This window comes from Acanthopagrus latus, chromosome 20 (assembly GCF_904848185.1).
Source record: "Acanthopagrus latus isolate v.2019 chromosome 20, fAcaLat1.1, whole genome shotgun sequence".
Classification (NCBI taxonomy): Eukaryota; Metazoa; Chordata; class Actinopteri; order Spariformes; family Sparidae; genus Acanthopagrus; species Acanthopagrus latus.
The window spans coordinates 8,277,787-8,303,556 of record NC_051058.1 but is presented as its reverse complement, the minus strand read 5'-3'; the positions used below and the strand labels follow the sequence as shown (position 1 = coordinate 8,303,556).

Sequence of the window (25,770 nt, the reverse complement as noted above, 5' to 3'; positions counted from 1 at the left end):
ACGGGAGCCTCCTCCCTTATCGACAGTTTGTATTCGTTATCAGCAGTTGACGGTGCCATCCAGTTCAGTGCACTCGTGTGTGAGTATATCTGAACGTGTGTCAGACTGTGACAGTGACGGTGGCAGTTAAAGTCCAATTTAGAGAAGACTCAAAAAGATACTGGTTGGACCAGCCGTAAACTGCGAGGATCATCGAAGAGTACAGTACACGGTGTATCACACGGGGGGAGGAACTGAGACATTTTATCTGACTGTGTCGCCGCCGCCGAAAATATAATCCCTGTCCTCGGGCTTTCTTGGCAAAGTTCAGGAAGCGATTCACCAGGAGATACAAAGGATTTTGCCTCAGAAAGCTGTGTCTCAGTGAATGTCTCACATGGCAGGCACATTTTTGTCTCTGAAAGGGCGCTATGTGAGAAGAAATTCAAACTTTTACATTTACAGTATCAATGAGGTAGTGGTACAAACTCAGAAATATTTCACTTTCCCATAGCTGAATAAACAAGCTGTGCATGGAGGGGGAAAAAAAAAAGGTCCACAGAACGATGTTAAAAGATAGAAAGGTGGCCACACATATACAAAGTTAAACATATGAAATTGTCCTTTAAGGTCAGTTTGTTTATTCGGTTTATTTACTCATGAAAACAAAGACAGCTGGTTTATCTAGTTTGTTGAGGCGTACAAAATCAGTCTATGAAGATCTTTCTCTTCTGATTAAAACTTCTGAGAGCCACCGCACAGTGCAGCAGCTTTAAAGGGGCAATATGTAAGAATTTGAAAACAGAATGTGAAAAAAATGACACCACATCCGCGGTGCTTCCAGTGCTTCCAGTCTGGACCGCTACCTGCGCAGCTAACTGAGCTATCTAGTTAACGATAGCTACAGTCAGCAGCAGTTAGCCATTGTTCCGGTGATATGCTGCCCCCTACCTGTAAATCGCCGCTAATTGTGACACAGAGCCCCTTTAACAAAACGGCCAAGATTAAAGAAACACATGAAGACTTTGCTTCTGATCTTTATCTGCACTGCACAAAAGGCACTGATAGGCAGAGGAGCTGATGGTGGCCTGTGTAACTTCCTGCTTACCAAAGTTAACTGTGGTCTCATGTGAACACACATAACAAGGGGAGAAAGATGCAAGAGAAAGCCGATGACGCACCTGTCCTGCTTGGGCCGGAGTGCAAAGGTTAAACGTGTGTGTCATGGCTGGCTCCACGGGGGTGTGTGGTCAGGAGGGCGAGCAGACAGCAGGTGGCCGCTGGTCCTGCGGGGATGCAGGCCTGATCTCAGACCAGGACAGGCCTGCGAGTGCAGGTCTCCACAGTGGATGTGGTGATTTTGATGGGAAATGAGGGGAAATTGCATCCTCGGCCTGCAGTCAAAAAACTAATATCCCTTCATCAGTGCGTTCCAGATATCGCCCTCCTCTACCAGTGCATTAAATATAATCACGCTAACGACTGTATTTCTCTGAAAACTGCTTTCCAAACAGAGTGAGAGGAGACGTGCAGAGGGCGGGGCGCGCCTGTCAATTATTTTGCTGCCGAAGTTATGTTGTTTCGGAGTGGCGCGGGCTGCCGGGTGGAGGGGGCGTGTCGGATGATAAACGGGGCGTGGATTTGGCAGCGACACGGGCAGGAGAGACTGCTGAGGGTTTTCCTGCCGAGACGCTGCCAGAGGAGCGCACGGGAGGCACACTGCGCGCTGCGGGGACGCGGACACAACCACCTCACCGAGAGACCTTTAAAGCTGCCTGCGATGCGTCTGACGGACCCAGAGAGAGGCTGCGGGGGGCGGCGTGAGATGAGCCGAGGAGCATGTGGAGCGCTGTGACGCGCGGGGGGCGACCTCTGCGCCACTTGCTCTTGCGCACCGAGCTCGGCGGTTTCCCCGGAGCGCTCTCAGCCTGACTTCACTTTTTTGTTTGTTTGTTTGTTTTTTCGAAGTCTGTGGCATGAAGTCCTCTGATATGACATGTTTCCTGCGTTGTGTCCTCGCGCTCAGGATTGCGACTCATGGGATGTAGTAAATGGAGAGCTGCGTTCAACTTTGGACACCTGAGGGTGCAGTCCAAGCTGTCCGTCTTCTTTACCATGATCGTTCTCTTCACGTACCTCTTCTACTGCCTCAACGGATACTGTGACTCGCTGCCCAGGCCAGTTTACGACCAGCAGAGTAATTACCACAACAAGATCGCGGTGAGTGATGGACATGAGACGTCGGCGCGGCAGCCCGGCGCGTACAACGCGTCTCAGGTGTCGTTCGTCCGGGAGCAGCTGTCGGACTTCACGCACAGCGACGCTCCTTCGAACAACATCTCTATAGCCAATAACTTCGGCAGCAAGAAGTTTCCTCAGGCCATCATCATCGGGGTGAAGAAGGGTGGCACACGGGCGCTGCTGGAGTTCCTGCGCATCCATCCGGACGTGAGAGCCGTCGGGTCGGAGCCGCACTTCTTTGACCGCTTCTACGATAAGGGGCTGGAATGGTACAGGTGAGCGGCTCTCACTCTTCTTCTTCTTCTTTTTAATTTCATTCCACGATATGCGGTGAATGTTTGAATTTAAATGACGCGTGTTCCGTCCTGCCAGACGAGCGGAACAGTCATGACCTGTGAGGGTCAAAGTTCGGGGTAAAAGTCACAGCCGGTCTGATTAGATTAGCTGGAGCTGCTTCCTGTCACTTTCCAGAGGAGAATGTCTGGAAATGAAAGTTGAAGTTAGATTTTTAGATTTAGATTTTATTTTTATTTTTTATTTATTAAAGGGGCACCATGTAGTGTTGGTGAATAAACTCAAACTCGAAATTCTAAAACTCTGTTTGATGCTAGAAAGGTGACACATATAAACACAGTAAAACAGAATGAAATTGTCTTGTCATGAAACCAAAGAGAGTTTGTTTTTTTGTTTTAGTTTCTTAAGACATTAAAATAGCCAGTCAATAAAGATTTTTCTCTTCTGATTAACATTTCTTCCCCAAAACTACATGTTGCACCTTTAAACTGCTTCCTCAAAAGCTACAAATATACAGAGAGAAGTATATTTAGGGTGAGCTCAGGGCTTCATCATATGGCCTTCAAATTCTTTTTTGATATTTTAGGCAGCATTGCCTTATATAATATGTCGTATATCTCTTTATGACAAAACTCAGTGTTGGAATTTTTCACAAAACATTAATACAAAAAGATCTCTTGATCATTTATCATACGTAATGTGGATGTAAGTGAAGAGGAGTATTAGAACAAGTAGAACAGCCTGGTAGGTTCAGAGGATGACATCACTTTACTGTAACGCAGCCTTTAAAACCAGGAAAAGACAACACGATATAATCGTGTCCGAAATCGACAACAACGCACTGTGAATTTTAGTTGGCTGTACTTAAATGTAGGAGGGAAAAAAAGTCACCTCAGAATTACCAAGTAGAGATTTAAACTCAAGTTTTATGGGTAAAAAAGTTTTAACAACTTGAAATTATTAGTCCCATCAATGGTGAGTGTGAGATAATCTGTTCCCTCGACTTTCTTCAGTAAAACCCCTTCATCAGAGTTTACTGTGGAGAAAGCCTCATGTCATGTGAACGATGTTAGATCAATATATATGTTAATGTGCAGTGGTAAAATCAGACCGTGCTGAGATCCAGCAGACTGGGGCCGTCACCACGAGCGTCCCAGAAAAGTCCCCTGCTCCTCTCTAGATCCTCGCTAGTTGCTCGACAGTATGCGTGTTATGTCTTTTATCTTTAATAGCTGCACATTAATCTTGTTCGACCAGTCTGATGAGGTGGATTGTGTCTGATGAGCCGGAGTGAAATGTGAAGACTTCCTTTCGTGTCTTTGTGAACGGACGAAAAAAGATGTGTTTAAAAAAACAAGGCGTAGATGTGGATAAATGTTATGCTATGAGGTAGAGCTCGGCAGTGGCTCACGTCATATGTTTTATCGTCTTACCGACTGGTGACTTAAAGGTACAATATGTAGTTTTGAGGAAGAAATTTGTATCCAAAGAGACAGATCTTCATTGACTGTTTTTTTTTTTTCCTATTTCTAAACAAACTAAATGAACTAACTGTCTTTATTTTTATGACTGACAAACTGATCTTAAAGGACAACACAATGTCATACTGTTTATATGTGGCGGACCCTGCCACTTTTCTAGCTTCAAACTATGGTCTGGGGAACATATTTTCCTCTGAGAACAGCTCGTTTATTCAGTTACAGAGAAAATGAATTTGAAGAGGCCCTATGTAGTGTTGGAGAGGAAGTTCAAAGTTTGAAGTTCCTCTTCAACACTACATAGGGCCTCTTCTAGTGTTCTTTAATTGGATGGATTACAGTACAGTGATGTCATGTTCTGAATTTACCAGACTGCTTCTTCTTCTCATGCTTTTATTTCCACTTACTCATTATGTCCACATTACTGAAGAGTACTTAGCAAAAATCATTCACTTCTTTGCAAAAGTCCCCCATGTCATCCTTACAATGTTGTCGCAGGCTTGATGTACTTGGTCCAAAATATTATGGTATTTGATTTTGCTCTCCAGTCCCGTTATTTGTGAACCACTTTTTTTTAAGGAGGTTTCACAATATTAAGATATATTCTGTGTACTGTGTGCAATATCCTGACTGAATATCCCTTATTTTAAGGATTTCAAACTGAGAGGTGGACGTTTTTTTGTTTTTTTTTCATGCCTTGTTTTTTCCCTGTCTACGACCACTGTGAACAAAACACTCCTTTATGTTCTGGTTCCCTTATTACAATACACGATGAATTATTTGTGACTGAGCATGATGTAACAAAAACAGAGCTAATTCGAATGCACTCTCCTCGTGTTAGCAAAAAAAAAGTGTGTTTTTTGCTGCTGGCGCGCGTGCACACACACACACATACACTCACACACACACACACACTCATCATTCCCTGCCGGTGTGATCAGTCCCGCTCCTCTCTTCATTAAGGTCTCTCAGCACCAATAAGAGCCTCTGCTGATTCCAAGCATGGCAGCGTATTCAGTCCCCTGCCAATAAATTGCTGTTTATTGAGCTGACACGCTGCCTCCCTAAGTGTCCGCCGCTGGTCCCCCGAGGGCTTCAATACCAGCCCGATCACAGGGGGAGGATGGGCTGTGGTTGTTGGATGGTGGCAGTGCGGATGACCCCCTCAGCCTGGCGGTCATGTGTTTGCTTGAGGATCGGCCAAAATGGGCATTCTGAGGGCGGGTTCCCTTTACAGCCTCCGTTTTTAATTTTCCCTCTGGTGAAACGCAGCGAGGGAAGAGGCCGAGAGGGGACGGACAGAGGGAAACCATTACGGAGGAAGAATGGGGAAAGAAGATCCGCGGAGTAAATGACAGTTTGATGAAGAGAGGAGGAGGAGAGAGAGGAGAGAGAGGAGGTGTGGAAGACAAAATGTGGGATGAGAGAAAGAGACAGAGAGAGAGAGAGAGACGCAGGGAGAGATCAATACAGTCGGGTAATGATCTGTTCACCGCGAGGCTCAGGTGCACCGCCACTCAGTGGTATGGGAGGATCAAAGTGTGTGTGTGTGTGCGTGTGTGTGCACAAGTCTTTCTTGCTACTTAGCGCGGTTGTCAGGAAGCGGAGGAAGCTGGGGTTTTCCTGCTGCACCCAATACATGTGCCAATGATACAGACGTGTTTGATGTGGACATCAGCCCGTTCAGGCGGTTTAGTTTTGAGTTTAAAGGTGAATCCCCCGGAGAGGTTTCAGCTCAGACGCGCGTGTTTATTCAGGTAGCTGTAAAGTCAGAAAAAAACAGCTGATTGCAGCACAGAAGCCAACAAGCAGGGTGAGCTGAAAGAAGCCAGAGTCTTTTGGGCTGTCTGGATGTCTTTCCTAGTGTATCATTGACAGGAGAAAGTGACACATTATATCCGAACAAGAGATTATGTGTTCGCAAGAGGGCAACAGAGGATATCCCTAACTTCTGCAGTGGAGTCAACTTTAAAAAAAAAAAAAAGACAATTATTAATTTATCTGCTGATTACTTAACTGTTTTTTCCATTAAATGTCCATGTCCATCTTCAAATTCAACACATGAGACAAAGAAAAGCAAAAATAAAACAAAATGAAATGTGCGTAAATCACCAATTTCAGAATGTAAAGGAGGCGGCAAGCAAATCAGAAGTATCTGATGCCCTACCACCAGACTGCAGAGCAGCTTCTTCCCTTAGAATGTGAGAAACCTCAAAGGCAATATAACATGGTCATATTATGTGGTAATATTTTCCACCGGGTTTCCGATTGTTTTACTCGTGTCCTGATAGGTTCAGACGGTGGACTGTCAGAACTCCCAGAAATCAGAAGAGCACAAAATGATCTCGTCTCTCCAGTAAAATGCCAGAATCCCACTGGGTGTACGATGCGGAGGTCAAGAGTGTTTGGATCAAATTTCAGTTTCGTTAAAGGTGCAATATGTGAGAAGAAGATCCCTCCAGACAAAGAGCAGGCAGCATTTCACCACGATAATGTCAAATGAGTTACTTCTTCAAATTTTGATGACCATTTCAGTTCATTTTTTTTAGGTTATATACCAAAATCCCTTCATATAAGACCTTTAAACCCTGGTGGGAAATCAGTGTGGTGCTCTCTTATATTTACAAATTGTACTTTTTTCCCCTTGTTCCCTGCAGTGTCATTAATCTAGTAAGACGAAGGTTTAAATATAGAAGTGCATTTTCAGCTGAAGCGACGTGCTGTAGCATCTGTACTGATCTGAATGCTGACACAGAGCTACACACTCCACACGGAGGCCGGCGACCTTTGCGTTTCCCTTTTACTGCTGTGTGTTGTTGGAAACTGACCTTACCTTGTACTCTCTTGACACAGACATGACGCACTCGCCCCTCTTTTTTCCCCTCCTCTCCTTTTCTCCTCTGAAGTCGTAATGAAACGCGTGTTTTCGCTTGGTTCCTAATCCGCCGACAGCTCGTGTCAACACTGCGTGAATTGGACCGGTGTAATGACAGGTCAGGCATTAACATGGACAGCTCAGGGACGTGCGGAGTGGCTGAGAGGGATTAGGCCCCCCGGTCGCAGTTAAACAAGGCCTTATGAAGCATTAGTCAACACCCCCGACCAGCCGCCCCCAACCTTATAGTGCTGCTCTGTGATGAGCGCTTTAGTATTCCGGCTACACCTCAACCTTTAGCGCTATAGGGGAAGCTTATTGGACCCAGGGGCTGCGTAGGTCACTGGCTTACAGACAAGCAATAACAGTCGACGGGCCCTTTTCTGTTTTTATAGACAGACGTAAACGTTTCAAAGCATGTACAACCACCCTCTGGTCCTGTTTCCAAACCAGGAGTACTTGTACTTGTTCCAAAAGCAAAAATCGTGATTTGATTTAGAAATACCACATATAGTGAGGCAGCGGCATCACAGAGACTGTTCCACAAGTACTGTAGGTAACCAGTATGAGGACACTAGTTTGTTGTGAGTAAAGTTCGTTGTTAGGATCTATTAGTTAATGGATGGATGAGGTCAGGTTGAATGTGAATGGATGACGACAAAGGTCCCGTAACCTTAACGGCGTCGTTATTTCAGCACAAACCCTGATGTTTGCCCAACAAGATGTCCAGCAGGAGAATAGCATTTTTAATGCTTGAAGACGACTTGGAATCACCTGTACGCTACATATTACGACTGTAGGTGCTAAGACCGTATGAAAACTAGCCTAGTCAGCAAGCGAGCACCAAAGTCCAAACACCAATCTCGTATTAAGTATTGAATAAATGGTTGAAACGGCGAGCTAAAAGCAGGCTAATGGATACGGATAGTTAAAATATCTGGCTAAAAGTAGAATAGACTAATTGTTAAAGTAGCCTAGTTAACTAAAAGTAACAAATGAAAAGTTTGATTGTTAGCTGCTGTTAAACTAATGGATAATCTGTTTGTTTGTTAAAGCAACAATGGTTAAAATAGTTAGCTAAATGTAGTGAATTAATAATTAGTAACTAAAAATCATGGATAAATGACTGAAATTGTTACCTGGTATTAACGGGTATGCTAAATGGTTAAAATAGCTAGCTAAAGGTAATGGATGAGATAGCTACTACTTGTTGAAATTGTTCGCTAAAAGCAAACGTTAAAAATAGCTAGCCAAAAGTAGGCCAATGGATTTAATGTTAATTAGCTAGAAGTAATAGATGAATGGTTGAAACAACTAACAATATCCACATATACACATGATATAGTTTTGAATAGTATCCCTTTTATAATCATTTTTCAAGAAGGTATGTTTAACATGACAAGTGGTGTCAGTGAAGGGGCACTTAAGTCCATCTGACGGGGCTGTGGGGTTACATCCTCCGTCTCTTCTTTTCTGTCACTTCACACAAAAAAAAAATTAATTTAGCGTGATAACGTGTTGAGCACTGACTGACACATCTCAACATCAGCTCATCCCCACATGTTGCTCGGCGGCTTATGAAGAATCAGCGGACACGTCTGACTTCCCTGCTCTCCCTTCTCTCTCGCCGCCCTCTCTGCCCTCCTGCCCTCCTGCCCACTTCACTCCTCCCGATATCGAATGTAGTTGTAAAAATACAATTAATTTAGTGCAATTACACGTTAAGTGCCCCGTGATTCGCATATATCACGCTGAAACGGGGCCGTTAAATGTGAGGCCAACAACATCATCTGAGACCGGGGGCTGGAAAGTATCACTTAAGCATTTACTCTCTGACAGAGCACTTCATTTCAAAGTGCTGTCTGTGTGTCTGTGAGGCCCGGCGAGCGAGAGCCTTGGCCCCTGTCTTCAGCTGGTAACCAAGTAAAACACATGGACATCCTTAAAGGAAGCATTTTGGCAAATTGTTTGAGAAAAAATGCTTATATGTGGAAAAGCCTTGGCTTTGCCATCTACTGGAAACGATTCTGTGGCTTGGTGGTGGGGAACGAGGGTTTAGACAGCCATGGTGTGAGTGGCGAGTGAGTGCAAGCATGTGTGTGTGAGCGTGTGTGTGTGTGTGTGTGTGTGTGTGTGTGTGTGTGTGTGTGAGCTCAGATTCATTGACACTGCTGCAGCTCTACCTGACGTCCATCTCTCTGCATCTCTCCACATTCTCTTGACGCCGTAAATATCCAGCAGATATAAATGTCATTTCCCGATATCGATTGCCTGAAATAGGTTTCTTTCTATTGATCCCCCCCCTCTCTCTGCCTTTATCACGCCGGTGCAGCAGAAATTAATTAACTTCTGAATATTCAATCTTGTTGACAAGGAGCTGTTACTCCGCTGACATTTATACCTCACAAGCCTCGAGTGTTGCTGGAGCAGATTTATTGGCTCGTTCGGGTCGCTCAAACTGTATAATGTAAAGCCGCTGGAGTCCTCGCCTTTTTTCTCCCCCCCCCGACTCTCTCTTCCCTTATCGACTCGTTTCTTTGTCTCATAGAAAAATAGCTGTATCATTCGACAGAGCTCTACCTAGACAGGAATGTCCAGGTTTTTATTTCCTGTTGGACTCTTCTACCAATCACAGGGGGATTCCCTGCTTGAATTCCTGGATTCACATTCTTGGAAGCTGCGTGTTGCAGAGGGTTTTTTTTTCGCGGAAGAATTTGGTAAACTAGGAAATGTATGGATCTCGCTGGAAGAAAGGCGGCTCTGTGCAGGAGACGGGGTTCGATGCTCTGCGAGCATTCGAAAAGCTGCATCCGCCAATGAAGGAAAAAAAGTCAACGACCATGAGCTGTCAGAGCTCATAAACACGATGCGACGCACGCTGCGGTTTACACGTAAAGAGGTTTTTGTCAGGATTAGCGCAATATGTAAATGAAGCCGGGAACGAACTGTAAGGATGTAATCAAACATGACTTGATAAATTGGTGCAGGATAGGTATGGATTTATAAGTGGTGGTGCGGGGGGGGGGGGAGGGTCTGATCCAACTCAGTCATCAATATTTTGACAGCTCATCACTGGCCGACCTTTCCCCTCGCAGCACGCCACGTCTCATCCAATCAGAAATAATGGCCTCCGATGACTGGTGACGGAGGAGCGCTGGGGGAAACTCTTCAATCACGGTTAGAGAGCGCAGAGAGATGGAGTTTATCAAATGTTTTAATCTTCTGGATTTTTAATTCCAAACTGTCAGACTGAGAGCGCGCGTTCCTCAACCACAGGTCCACTTTTCCCTGTCTGTTGAACAGACAGCGATCAGGGGAGCCGATGAGCCAGCCGCCATGTTCAGTGGACCAAAAACAAAATCATCATTCTGCCTCCTCCAACTTGTTTGCATTTGCCTCTTATCTTCTCTCTCTGTTGGTGTCGTCTGTTTTGTGGTTTAGATTAGTGCGTGTGGCGGACATGTGTAAAAATTTAAAATAGGAAGGGTAAGCCGCATGTGAGAGAAACTGTCTTCCTCATTTCAGAAACAGGAAGTGAAAGTGGAATAGAAAATAATCTAAAAATGAGATTGTTCAAGATATGCACAGTGTTGAAAAGTAACTACAGTAAGTACATTTGTTAAAGTGCAGTACATTTCAGAGGTACTGTGACCGTTGCCAGTCATTTTATGCACTTTTTCATGTACTTGTACTAGTTTTTACTGTTTATTCAACTGCTACTCTATTGTCACTTTTCAAGTTAATGATGCACAGACAATAATTGATTTACCAACATAAGACACTTAAAGGAAAGATTCAGATTTTTTTTTCCAAGTCTGTCTTTAAACAACAGCCCTGTGTCTGTGTACGCATCCTCACTGTGATCGTTCCTCCGGTCCCTGCCGACCGCCGATCGCTTATCGTTTATCCAAACGATCCTTTGTGTGTCATCAGAGTGTTTCCGTGTTTCCGTGCTAAGCTCCAGCTGAGGAAGAGTTAGTTGGATAGTAACACAAACGGACCTGACTTGATTTGTCTTTCTGCCGGAGCTTAATATCAGCTCCCGTTGAAGTCGAGAATGTGCAGAATGGAGACTGTGGATTTCGTCCCCCATTGCTTACATGAAAAGGGATCACTTAGTGGCCAGTGTGGACAGAAGAAACCATTACAGTGAACAAAAACTGCTTCACGGCATGTGAGTTTTCAGACAATGGCCCAACAGTAAACTGCTTGTAATGCATCACCGATAACCATCCAATAATAACAATACACATTATATATACTAAATAGAACATTTAAGAAGGGGCAATTCTATGTAAAGAAGGTTTTTTCTGTTATTTATAAAAGAAAGTTGTATAATTTGTATAGTGTAATGCTACTTCTATATGACCACAGGTTGAAATACGTGTATACATTAATGTTACAATATGTAACTATGTAATATTGGCATATCACACATTACAAACATGTATTCTAAGACCATTTGATCATATTGCAATCTCAACGTAAGATTATAAAATGCAATTAAATAACTTTAGCTTTAGCTTTTCACATCATCACTGTAGATGTGTGACAGTGATTGGCAGGCTGTAGGCTAATTGGCTAATCAAGGGCGTAACGAACCTTTAATGTCTTTTTTTTATGATTAATCAATAATTATTTATTTTTTCTATGCAATTTGCAGCCTATACTGACATAATATTAGGGAGGTATATAAACAAAAACGTGAAACACAAAATATGTACATAAGCACAATTTTAAGGAAAGACTGTTGCCTTCAGGCTCTCTTGTTTTACTTTGATTGAAGCCTCAGAATATATGATTAGTTCTGTTTCTCCATTTAATTCATTCAAGTTCATGAATATACGTCTATGAAAGAGGTGACTGCTGACGAAGATTTGTGAATCCATAGTTGCAGCTAGACGAAACAGTTACTCAAGGCCCACACCCTGTTAACCATCACCGGTTTGTCTGGAGAGGCAGATAATTATTGACTGTGTGTGTGGCAGTGGACCTCTCACTGCTGTCTATCTCTGTTTAATGTCTGACTCTTTGCGTGGAGGGGGGCTGAGGTCGTGAGAACCTGCAGCCACCCAGAGAATCCCTTCAGCGAAACACACCTCTCTTTGTCCGCCGCGTAAGCGTGCAAGAAAAACTCCCATCGGTTTGACTTAACCAACTTAAAGGAATTGGTTAATTGTCGGTGATGTCTGCGCCGGGTTTTTCGGGAGGAAATGAGATTAATTACGGCTGAAACTCTGGCACCAGGACCTGGAAGCTGAATTTGGAGGACAGGCGAAACATCAAACAAGACGCTGTGATTGGAGGAAATCTGGAAGCCAACGCTGTCTTCCGCTTCATGTCCATCCAAACTCTTCTGCGTCCTGTATGTTTGATGTGTGTGTGCAAACGCAGCCAAAGCCCAGTCGAGTCCACTCTGATGAGCCTGATGGATGGCACTAATAGCAGACTGCCGGGTGGACCGTTCCCAGTTGTAAAAGCCGTGCCTCTGCCAGCAGTGATTTCCCCTATGCAGCTTAAGACGCTGCTAACAATGAGCTGAGAAACCACAAGGAGTGGCAGGCTGGAAGTCTTCGGAAGTGGGTTTTTCGGGATCCGACGGTATTGAGTGTTCTTATTGGTCGAAACCTGGGGAGTTGCCAGACAAGCAAAAGTCCATATTGAGTCAATTACAGTGTTTCTGAGGTGTGTGTACGTGTGTGTGTGTGAGAGAGTGTGTGCGTGTGTGTGCACATGTGTGTGTACATTTAGAAAAGCTGTTTAATTAGTGAAAACATGGTTGTTTTCTCTGTCACCGGTGCAGACTGAGGGTGGAGGGTAAACACTGGAGTCTGTACATGTTGTCTCAGGGTTAATCTTTAACAGGACTGACTCGACTGAAGGCTAAACAAAGTCCATCTATCTATCTATCTGTCTATCTATCTATCTATCTATCTGTCTATCTGTCTATCTGTCTATCTTGGTAATACAATACCGAACATTTACACAATGACAATGTGTATTACAAAATATGAGTTCCTCCAATTATAACTAACAAAGGACAATAAACATCAACATGTTTAAAGATGCATTATGTAACAATTGGCTTCCTGTCTTGGGTCACTGCAAACACTGAGCGGGCAGCATTTCACCACAGTAACCGCTAGCTGCTGCTGGCCGTAGCTAGCTAGTTAGCTTGGTTAGCCGTGCAGCTTGTGATCCAGACTGTGAGTTCAGAGTGGTATTACGAAACAGGGCATGTCAGGGCTAGCTGGTTAGCATGCTAATTTTATCCGAATTAACTCTGCAACACAATACAGTGTCTTCAGTATACCTTCAAAGCTGTTACTTCCTCATTTTTTGATGATTGTTTCCTTCTTGTTTCACATTTGGGAAACTGTGACCAATTATGTTTCGGGGCATTTTTGCCTAAAATGAATATAATCATGATAATAATAATGATAATATAGACAAAAACTCCCATGATCCCACCCTATTTACATCTTTTGTTTAAACTTAGAGACCTTTAGAGACATAAGTGCCTTTAAAATGACTTAAACAATCAGATTTGTTCCCATTTAAATGACCAGTTAACTAAACTAAACTCAGTCCACATCCACTCCCACCTCATCACACCATCTGACTAACAGCCCAATTATGTGACTGTGGCGAGGACACCGTGACATTACAGGGTTCAGGATCTACGCCATCTATCCGTCCGTCCCTCCTCCATCCTGTATTCAGGAGATCAGATGAAGGCAGGGCGGGGCCCGAGGCCCCTGGTAGCTAGAAGATAAAGCCACACAAGTAGGCCACTGTGGGCCCGGCAGGAACACGACTGGAGATTTTCCCATTTGATAAGTCAGAAGGGGTGGGAGCAATCAGTGGCAGCATGCACACACACACTTCCACTCACACATATGGACACATTACACTCATACATACACATTCAAACACACAGCGGGCTTCATGTCAGGTCATTACAGACTGTTACACTATCAGAGAGATACAATCACGGCATCCCGTCTTCCTGTTCTGTAGTCTCTCTTCTGTTTTTCTTCCTGTGATCATTTGTATGCATTAAGCAAACTTTCCTGTTAATTAAAAGAAGATGTTCAAAGAAGCTTTCAAAACAACAGTAAAAGATACAGTTCGGTAATTTTTGCCAGTTGTTAGATGAGAAGACATTCCCACTCTCATGGCTTTAATATTAAGCTACCGTTAGCATTCAGTTAGCAAACAGCTAGCTTGGCTCTGTTTGAAGGTAATAAAATCTGCTTACCAGCACCTCTAAAGCTTAATAATCGTGCTTAGACTGTCTTGCCGGGGTCATATGCCAGACATAAGCCCCCGTAAAATGGCAATATGTAATGCTTAAATTTTGGTTAGGCTAATGACACAGCCTGGCTAGCTGTTACCAGTCTGTATGCAAAGCTATCTACCAACTTGAGCTTCATATTTAGCATCCAGAGAAGCTTTGAAATTTGTGCTATTTGGGGGGGGGTGTTAGGCACTTGTCACATGTGTTAGTTAAGCACAAAGACAGGAAACAGCTAGCTTTGCTCTCTTTGAAGGTTCTGAAATCCGCCTACATCTTGTTTTACACTGTTTTATGGGTCTTTATGGGAAGTTTTTCATTCTGACTACACCGTGACCGCTCTCTGTGCTAAGCTATGCTACCAGCTCTAGCTTCATATTTAGCAAATTGGCATGAAGAACGATATCAATCTTCGCATCCTACAAGAAAGCAAATAAGCCAGTTTCCTTTTTTTTCTTGTTGTACATTAGAATTCAAACATTTGCAAGCTAATGCTAAAGGTCCACACAGCATTCACACACATGAGCACACATGTACATCTCTAATCTGTCATTAGGGCTGCCCTGGTTTCTCAGAGGAAACTCTGACTGACCACTTCTGATTTACTCACTCGCTCTCCGGCGCTGTGATGTCTCTATTAACTGTTACGCCTCTATTTTTCCCTTCAGCTAGACACATTCTTCAGCTCTTTCCTACCGACCTACCCCAGTGATGCAAACCTCCTCGGTAAAAATACTCCTCGCCACCCCCGGTGCGTCAGCCAGACTGCAACCTTCAGAGTGTGTAATAGTCCGCCACACGCACGCCAGAGTGAGATAGAGCAATATGAGGTGCTAACAATATGGGTTTGTGTAACACAGATATTGTGAAATGGGGCTGATGGGTCCATATCTTGGGCCAATATGTGCAGGACAGGGTATCTTGAGGAGGTCTTTAAAAAGACCAGGGAAGGTAATAAAAAGGATTTTTTTTTTTCTCAATTTTTCTCTCGCCTGCCATAGACTATAAAATGAGTTCTATATTTTTGATCCAGCTCATGTGACTTATATTACTCGCAGTTTTGGTTAGATACAATAGGCACTGACAGAAGTGTCATAAAAATGTCAATCAATTCATAAATCTAATACATTAATGGGGGCCTACATGTTCCCTGATATTCTGTGAACATCAGAAAAGCATTGACTTGCATTCTGCATGGTATTTAAAGGGGCTCTATTTATTCATGTATTCATTATTTATTTATGACTTTTTTTATTGGCCATATGTGTGTGTGCTGACTGTGACATGACGTGACAGTGACGCCTTTCCTGTCTCTTTCGGTCACCTATACAAGCCCGCGGATGTGAAGTCGTTCGAAACTGCTGGATTTTTCTTCGTGAAGAGTTGGATTTTTTCCCGGCAGTCCAGAGGATGAGACTTTATGCACGGCGCCTCGTCTCAGTGCCTAACATGGACTAATAAAAGATCGTCTTCCAGCGAGACACAGAAACTCCACAGAGACCCTTTGAGTTCATTAAAGGTCTTAACTTTGTAGACACTGCTGAAGTTGCCTCCTTTTTTCTTTTTTTCTCTTTTTTATTACTGTTCAAACCATATAGACATTTTCCACCTGAATTTTCTCCTCTACAGGAAGAGAGCCTCCGAAACTCGTCTACGATGAGAGCCAAACGCAAATGACTTACCATTAATCACTTTAGGCTTGATTTGGCAGCCTGATAACCAGACATCTGAGTACCTGTAAAAATACATAAATATCCTGGATATGGAAGTTTTTTTTCTCTATTTTTACAAAGCAATGGATACATTTGACAAACGGCCGAATGCTGGCCATCCAACTATTGCAGTGGCCCGGCTCCAACAGACACAAAGAGAAGTACTACTTTACCTCCTCTTTTATTGAGCTGCTTACAGTCCCCGCTGACTTCTAATCAGCCCACCAAAGCTCCCTCAGCCCTGTATTTGCCCCGTCAGTAATGACAAACCTCTCCCCTCCACGCAGCAGCTTGCACAGATCTTTGGGCACACACTGGTATCTGTCTTCATGTGTTTTTCTCTGTAGTGGTCGAGGATGTCGATGTGTTTTAAAGTTCCTTCACACATGTCAAATGTATTCACAACAGTCTCATTCAGAGGGATACAGCAGAGGCCAAGTGGAGGCTTTGAAGTCTGGAGAGGGAGATGGGGGGGAAAAGTGGAAAAAAAAAAAAAAAAGTATGAGGATGTGTTAGTGAAAGAGAAATGGTGGGATAAAAAGGAGGGGAAAAGACGTAGCATGTACAAGAGCGAACTCTGTGCACGATGACATGTTGCATTACATGATCCTGCCGTGATTCCCCGGTGGTCTCGCCCTTTCCGAATCACAACCATCTGCCGCTGACCTTCGGGAGGGAAGGGTCCGTTTTCCGAGCGTCGTGAAGGCTGGTGGGGATTAAAGAGGGTCCGGGGGTCTGGCCTGTGGCCCAGCAGAGCCAGTATGGATCACAGCTTTCAGAGCTCTGAACCCCGGGACCAGAGGGAAACTTCCTAGCCCAGAAACACTTCCCTCATCTCCGCCATACACACACACACACACATACACACACAAACACACATGTACACTGAGGACTTCATTGCTCCCAGATGTGGATCCATCCTGCGGAAGGCATGTTCAGATGGTTGTTGTGCGTATGTGTGTGTGCGTCGTGTTTATGTGTGCGAGCGTATGTCTTGGTGAAACACAAAAAAAGAGAGAGAGAGAGAGAGAGAGAGAGAGATGGGTGGTGCACAAACAGAACTGAAAATGACTGGAGTTTGTGCTTCCCACTACAAAAGCGATAATAACCACTGTGTTTACAGTGCCTGCAGGTGCCCTTCTTTACTCCAAACTATACACACACAGTCACACTTGATGAGCACTTAAGATGGTGAAACCCTCCATTCAAGGCAGCAATCTGCCTCATAAAGTCACTGCAGAAATGGGGAAGATGACAGGGAAGGGTTTCAGGCTGCCAGACAGACAGATAGACAGGCTGCAGTGTAATTTCTAAAGTCTCTTTTCCATCATCACTACAGATAACTCCTCCACACGCAGATACTGCATTCTCTGTTTGAAGAGTTTACAAGGAAAATGCAATAGCTGCAGTCCAAATGTGATCTTTCAGCTTTTGTCCATAAGAGAATAGATTACTTTCTTTTATTTATACCTAGCAGGAGATAATAGGGGTGTAACAGCACACAGAAGTCACTGCTCAGTCAGTGCAGGGCTCTCATTTCAGTGCAAGTTCAGTGCAACCAGAAACTGACAGTTTGTTCCACCTGGTTTAGACATTAGATGTTTTTAAAATTTTCTGTATAGAAGTAAAAGTTGCCAAATTAAAAGTTTAAGATAGTATATAGTTCATAGTGATCAAGTGTACCTCTGTTTCACTCTAAAATTTCCAATAAAACATTTATTCAAATGTATTTTATAATTTAATTGCCATCATCATTAAATAAAGGTGCTACTTAACTGATTTAATATTGCACTGGAAACTGGAGTTTTAAGAGGCAGACCATTTTAAAAGTGAGGTCAAATCCACAGAGCTGGACTTCTACTCCCAATTATCAGTCAGTAACATATCCCACATTTCCCATAATGCAACTCAATTGCATTTGTCATACAACATAATGTGTCTTGTAAACACGCATCTCTTGCCCCCGCGCCCCCACTTTGTAATGCTTTCCTTATAAAATGTGTAGCCTGGTTTCCACGTGGAAGCTGAGATGACCCTGATGACATCACTGGGGTCGGGTTATTTTTTCAGACCTTAAAGGAGACCTGTGATGGTTTTTTTGTTTTTCGTTGTGTGAATAGAAAGATTTCAGTTCGATGAAGCTAATGTTTTTCCAATTACAGGCAGTTGTTAGTTGTAGGCAGATAAGCTAAATATACCTTTAGCTAAAGCTAGCTGTACGTATCTGACCACTTGCTAGCTTATAGCTGCCTCTCTGTGGTGGAGGGAGCAGGCAGTGGTCGGTGAGCCCAGTTTACCAAGCCGGAGTGCAGAGTGCGGTTTGGCTTTTATTTTACTGTGGCTCCATTTTGTAGTAATTGCAAATTCTGCATAGCGTTTCATGGAAATGTTACATTTTTATGGCATAATCATTTTTTAATGTCATAAATATGTCAAAAGAATCAAGCGTTAACTCACTTTTGACCAAATATGTCGTTACCTCAACTTGGTTTGCAGAAACGGAAAATGCCTCTTAAAAAAATCTGTCCTCTACCTCCGCATTAAGTCGCCCCTGCTCGTCTCCCGCCGAGCTTGACGTAGGTTCGCATACACAGCTCACCGCCGCGTACTCATATCTAGTCATAAACAGTAACCTATTAGCCTGCAGTCCTTTACACAGGCACCAATAAAGCCCGGCCCACCCACACTGAGCACAGCCAAACGTCTGGGCACATTTGTATGCGCAGATAAACGCACATCTGCGCACTTTCAAAACCCAACTGCATTCCTGCCCCAGATGCTAAGAGTAAAGGTGTGATGAAAACAAACATCGGGTCACTAGGACTCCCTAAACTCTCTATGGAAACCACACGGAGGCGGCTCACGGCAGCTGATATCCGATAAACAGATCAAACACTTTTTTTATCTTCATAAGAGAAAAAGAGATTAGACGCTTTCAGAACAGTGGCTCCAGGTTAATGAGAGGATTTTGGGCCCTTTTGGAGTTCTCCTGCGTTTTTCCCTTTCTTCTCTCCATCTGCCTTTCTTTTAGTCTTGCCCACTCTTCTCCTTTTGCTCCCCTCTCCTATCGCTTCCCTGCCCGCCCTCCTCCCTGTACCGCTGTGTGGCCTCCTCCTGTGCTTTCTGCTGTAGCCAGGCTGTTCTGTGATTATAGGGCCGGTGGTCCGAAATGTAAACACGATGTCAATGGAAGCCCTACTCAGCCCTCGGATGGAACACCACGGCTTCCATTAGACTGATGACACATTCACCAAGCAGTGCAAACACACTGGCACCTCAGTTGTTTTGTTTTTTCAGATCTGGTTGCTGGCTTTGGATGTTGATGTCTGCCACCACACAAAAATACTAAAAAAAATCTAGCTATATCCCACATCTTTCATATTATTGTGTGGTAATTTGTGATTTTTTTTTCATATACCTTCGCACAGAAAAAAGTCACAATTCTACAATCCAAAACATCAGTAATACTGTCAAGTATTAGTCTAGAGCAGAGGGATTGTTTCTGCAGCCGCTGTTTTGGACTAATGTCCAAGAGTCACACTGCGAGACACTGCAAGACTCCTCAAAGGAGACACATTATGCTAATTTTACAATTCATCTTTGTTTTGGGGCACAACTAGAATAGGTTTATATGCTTCAATGCCAAAAACACAATAGGTTTCTCATGCTGTCCATTATTCCCTGTCTGTCTAAATTGCTCAATTTTAGCTCCTGTCACTTTAAGGACCCTCTACTGAATACCCAGTCCCCTCTGACTGGTCAGCTCACACAAGCCTGAGCCAGCACTGCTAACAACAACAAAAAGTGTTTGTGTTAATTAATTCTTACGTACAGGACTAGCCGCCGGGCATAAATCATGCAAATATGTGACATGATAAAGTGTGATGTTACAAAGTCATGGAATTAAAGGCGGGACGTCTGACAAGGCGTTTCAGGAGCAGTGTTTTCTGTGGGAGAGAGGAGCTTCTGCGGTTCCGGACTATAATTTTCTTTTAACTTTCAAGTCCTTTTACATGCACAGGACCCTGTAAAACCAGTGAAGAAAAGGAAAAAAAAAATCTTAATAGGTCTCCTTCATCTCATCCTCCGCACTCCGATATATACTGCAAATATTTATCTCGCTTTATAACCTTGCTGTAAAATGATTAAATGAATAAGTGTTGAATTCTGTAAAAGGAGCAAACTCCACGGACAATTACTCTGAGGAATTGCAGCCCTAACTGTGTTGATTAAAGGATGCAACTCTCCCTTTTTCCTGTCCTGGAAATACTCAACTGCCAGGCGTGTTCCCCTCAGTGCCTCACGAGAGTCAGTCTGTTATGTGTAGGAAACACAGGTAAACAAGGCGAGTCGAGGGGAGAAGCGGACCAACCATCAGGGCACGCAAAAATAACCTCACGGACTGATGACACGTGAGGGTAACAGTGTACGAGCGTGGAATTTATCTCTCTCGAAGCCAGGGTTGTTAAAGTGTTCCTGGATCCAATATCTGAAATTTACCCTCTTTTTTCTTGCATCTAGATTCATAAAAACTATACTGCCAGTCACGTCATGCGGTGAACAGAAAATTTGTGCCCGTCGCAGAAAACCTGGCTTCAGAGCCAAAGGTTTACGCTCCGGCCTGACATGCTCGTTGTAAAAACCTCCCTGTGTTGAGTCTGGCCATAGAAACAGCATTGTTTTTGTAAACTTTTCTCCCCCTTTATGCATTTGATGTGTCCTTCTCTGCTTTGTTTAGCCTCGGCCCTGTAATACAACTCTTGAGGTTTTCTCGTGAATACCATAAGTTGTGTACTTGGTGTTACCCTCGGAGCTCCACGCCAGGGCGACACGCCGGACTTGGATCCGACTGTGTGTGTTGGATCGCAGAGAGAGGAACATGGAGTCGGCTCCATCACCACACACCAGAGCTCAGAGCCCCATAAGCTCTTCACTTAGAGACCAACCACGAAGTCTCCGACCCCAACCGTCACCACATGCCTGCTGAGGAGGGAGGGGAGGGAAGCATGGAAATTAGCTGAGGGATCTTTCGCAGTTGCAACGCTGGAATTCCTTGCCGCCTCCATTTCTATAGCACGAACTGAGCCTGAGATTTGAATCTCCTCTTTAAACTCAACTGAAGGGGCTGTTGTTTTTTGTTTTTTTTTTTCAAGAGAGGAAAATTGGCAGGATATTTTCTTATAACGGAGGTTATTAGATTCCAGTTGAGTGTTACAGTAGCTTTTGAATGAAATAAAGGACCAGAGAAAAATAGGTTTTCCTTTCCCTCCCATTTCCCTTTTTTTATATACAATCTGCTCTGGCACGTTACGAGGGCTCTCAGTCAAGCACAGACACTGGTCAGAGTTTGTTGAACTTTCTGAGGTACTACTACGTCTTCTCAGGCCTCTGAGTCATCTAAGTAGGGGTAAAGATCAAGAGGAAGCGGGCAACCCTGTGCATAAAAGCCAAAGTGTGCCTAGAATACCTCAACCGCTGATGATAATAACCATCAGAGGGCCAAAGGCAATACCCAGGGCTGAGTGCGAACACATGTCGACCATGAGCCGATATTAACCTGTTGGTTACAGGACACTTTTGGACTAGTGACTGTTTTGTTTTGTTTTGTTTTGTTTTTGTGCAGCCAAAATATTGAATACATTAAATGATTATTCCGGTGTATTATAGCTTGGGTCTTATATTGGTAACTTTGGCAATTATTTTCCATCGTGAATGATAACAGTATACTCACTCAAGTTAATTCATTGCAACAAGGCAATACTGCTGTAACAAAGTCTAACAGGGCAAGAGACAAGAGGTCAAATGCCAAATACACCATATGTTTCGCCAAATGATCTAAACCACTTTATTCTGAGGTAAAAGTCTCTTTTTCCTCCTCTAAATGTGCCTAACCTGATGATTTTTAGCTCTCTGATGGTTTGCCCTGCCTGAATTTTCCAAAATGTCAGCAAGAGTCCTTATTTCACAGAAGACCTTTTGACACATCACAAAAAGCACAGGTGTAAGTGATAAAATTAAAGCTGCTGTCAGTGTTTCAGCTGACTTCCCATCTGTTTTGCAGTTAACAATCCCTGCCCTCCTTTCTACATCATCGCATGAACATGATGAAGGTTTAATTTTATAAAAACTCCAAAAACAAGATCCTGGTTGCAATAAACCAGAATTATTAAATGATTTTTATCTGCTCTTCTGTGTCTCTAAACTGCTAACACATTCCCTTTTTCTTGCTTTTATACGAGACACTGAGATAAAGGTGATTTGTTAATTACTATCCAGTGTTGGGCAGAAACACATTATTTAGTGTGGTACTACAATAATGTGATTACAGTTGGAAATAACGCGAGACGCTAACACACCGTTTGCTTGCTAGCTTGACGCGAGGGCTACCAAAACAGTAGAAATGTGCTGTCCAGTCTTATCTTCTTAGCTAGCTTTCTATCATTAGTCTCTGTTAAACTACATTCAGGAATCAGTTATTTAAGCTAACATTAAGCTAGCTGTCGATGGTCCGTAAATATCTCCAAACGTGGCGGGCTACTTGTTAGAACGTAATGTCTGCTTGTTTGTTTTTTGTCTCTACAGCTGTAAAATCCAGAATATGTGATGTGTGTTGAGCATTTGGAGTTGTTTAAAGGCCCTTCAGAAGGAGCTGGGCTGACTAATAAAAGTAATTTTAACGAGCCATGTGGCTAACTTTAACTACTTTTTCGTGTTTATTTATTAGTAGAGTAGCATCACTACTTTGTCAATTCATTAAATTCAACAATTACAATTTTTTAGAAGCTTTCCCAACTTTGCTCTGTGATAAGGATACGCTCGGAGGGCTCACTAAAGGGGGAAAACAGTTAATAACCTCTCCAACCCTGCTGTAAGACTACAAATACCAGCGGTATGACAGTAATGTGGCCGCTGCTTCGGATTCTGTGGGACAGCAGCATAGGGAGAGCCCCGGCAGTTATGAGTCTGTTTAGGAGGAGGCAGCGGATGAGAGGAAATTACTTTTCTGAGGTTAATATAGCCTTGCGGTTTTCCTACAGTAGCCGCTCGCAGACTCCCTCCCGGTCCGTGCTGACAGGGTCACTCCATCAATGCCAGAAACCTAATGTCATGTTTATCTCCCTCTAATCACAGATTTAGCCCAGTAATTACAAAGCAAAAATCAAAAAGCCTCCGAGGCAAGAGAGGCATCATCAAAGGAATGCTCTGAGAATTATGAGAAAAATCAAGCAGATGTATTAATTTAATCCTGATGTACAGATGTAATTTTTATTAAGAACATACAGTGCAGTTTGTCGGTATTTTCCCAAGTCGACACTCACGTGACGTCTAAAGAAGTTGTATTAATTCTCTCCCTCTGTCATTTTTTTTTTTTTTCTCCTCCCCTGCAGGAACCTGATGCCTCGCACTCTGGAGGGTCAGATCACCATGGAGAAGACGCCCAGTTACTTCATCACCAAAGAGGCTCCTCGTCGCGTCTTCTCCATGAGCCGCCACACCAAGCTCATCGTGGTGGTGCGTGACCCTGTGACCCGGGCTGTTTCTGATTACACCCAGACTCTGTCTAAATCTCCCGGGCTCCCGTCCTTCCAGAACCTGGCCTTCCGCAACACCACCACGGGCCTCATCGACACGTCCTGGAGTGCCGTGCGCATTGGCATCTACGCTAAGCACCTGGAGAACTGGCTGCGCTTCTTCCCGCTGTCGCGCCTCCTTTTTGTCAGCGGGGAGCGCCTGGTGACGGACCCAGCGGGCGAGATGGGCCGGGTCCAGGACTTCCTGGGACTCAAGCGCGTGGTGACAGACAAGCACTTCTACTTCAACCAGACCAAAGGCTTCCCCTGCCTAAAGAAGCCCGAGGGGAGCAGCAGACCGCGCTGCCTGGGGAAGTCAAAGGGCAGGCCCCATCCCCAGATCCCCTCTGAGGTCCTGCTCCGGCTCAGAGACTTCTATAGACCCTTCAATCTCAAGTTCTACCAAATGACTGGCCACAATTTTGGCTGGGACTGAGCAGCTACTCACCAAAGCTCTTAAAAACTTTTAGTAGCATTCTTCTGAAGACAGGGATACCTTGAAAGCATTTTGTGTTACCAAAGCTTTTACTGTGCAAAACATGCCTTTTCCTTCACCTCCTATGCTATGAAAGCTGACTATGAAAACTTCTGCTTTCCTCTGGATTCGCAAGAGCCATGTTAAAGCTCCTACTTGTTAGTTGGATATTTTTTTTCTGAGTCTCCATCAACTCGTCAGGTAATGAAGCTTTACGTTTCCGAATTCATCAAATACCGATGCTTTAGGGCAGTGGTCAACCCAACCTACAATCCTAAAGTGTCAGTATCTGACAAGTATGGGAACCCGAAGCGTCTATGTTTGTCGACCTGGAAACCCAAAATGTGAGTTTTTGACAATTTTGATAGAGACTTTAAAATCAACTATCTTACAAACAGGAACCTTAACAACAACAACAACAACAACACCAACAACAAAACTGAGCCACTTCATAAAGAAAGGCTAAACAAAAGTTTGGAAGAAGTGCTGGTTGGAGCTCACACTGCTGCTGTGTGACAAACACAAGCCACACTGAAGCACAGTGCTTATTTACTTTAAATCGGAACTTCGAGCACTTGGCACCCCGAGTGCCAGAGGTATGTGAAGCTCTCATTGCTGTCCCAAACACTTAACGGCACAACCGTGGCACAATTGAAAATAACATCGACTAGGTCGCCAACACTGCCAAGAGATGTGACTGAAGCTGTACCAAATTGCGAACGAGTAACAAGGCTTGACAGCAAAAGCTTCAATAAACCAAATGACATGTTGAGGGAGATCCGCGACAGAAGCGACGCAGCAGCAAGGAAAGACGCAAAGGGGGTTTTGAATTATGCACAATGGTACAATCAAAATAAATGTAAATGTCTGTTGTTGAGACGTAAATGAATTATTAAGGATCACTTTAAGTCCCTTCAACACTGTTCAGTTCACCTCTGGGCTAATGATAGACATGTTTATACAGAGTAAGCAGTTATAGGAAGTTATTTTTCCTCAGTGCATTCAGTTGCAAGCTCCTTTTCCGGACTGTAAAAAATAAAGATGTAGCAAATGCAGGAGGAAACCTGGCAGCGGTGCAGAGAGGTACCAGAAACGTAAAACACAGTCCACTATGTGCTGTAAATTTGCTCTTATTTAAGATGGATGAAATGTTCTTTACACACCACCTCTGTATCGTGATTGGTTCCTACTTCATCTACTCAACGCTCTCCTCCACAAGCAGTACATACATGCAACTGTGTATTTCCAAAAAGCCTAATTTATAAGATGACAACTATTGTTGAGATGTTTTCCTGAGACTTTTTGTATCTGAAATATTGCTGGAAATTCTGACTAAAAACTTTTATTCTGAAACATGTGTTTTGGCCTCATTTCTGCAGTCAACCTCAGTTCATCCTCTTTGTATTTATTCCAAACAAACCAACATTGCTGCTGGCCGGAATACGCGATACATCTGTTAAGCAGATGATTTTGCTTTTTTCCTGGAAGCGACCAGCCAGACACCAGATGATTAGCAAAGAAAATACAGTAAATCAGCGCTGTGTTATTTTAAGGGATGAATTGTAGGAAAACAAACATTTATTTACAATAAAATGTTGTTGAATGTTACTTTAATCTTTAACCTGCTCTCACAATTATAATATCAGGGGGTTTAACTCAAAAAAGCGTGAGTAAAATAACTTCAAAATGGGCTCAGTGATGGATTTTAATGAATAAGCAACCATGCTCATATCAGCAGCTGGAGCTATAGCAGCCAGTTAGCTTAGCTTAGCATAAAGATTGGAGATGGGGAAACAGTCTGACTCTAACAAGGTCATGCGACGGAGCTTTGTGTACATAGCTGTTTTT

The 25,770-nt window shown here is 43.6% G+C and overlaps 1 protein-coding gene across 1 annotated transcript; it reads left to right on the top strand.

Annotated features, from left to right (window-relative positions):
* The first annotated feature begins 666 nt into the window (after positions 1-666).
* On the top strand, positions 667-25,283 carry LOC119010242 (heparan sulfate glucosamine 3-O-sulfotransferase 6-like). Its single transcript, XM_037082216.1, has 2 exons — positions 667-2,495; positions 23,265-25,283. The coding sequence occupies exons 1-2, from the start codon at positions 2,017-2,019 to the stop codon at positions 23,881-23,883; spliced, it is 1,098 nt and encodes a 365-aa protein (XP_036938111.1). The 5' UTR covers positions 667-2,016; the 3' UTR covers positions 23,884-25,283.
* Positions 25,284-25,770: the final 487 nt, after the last annotated feature.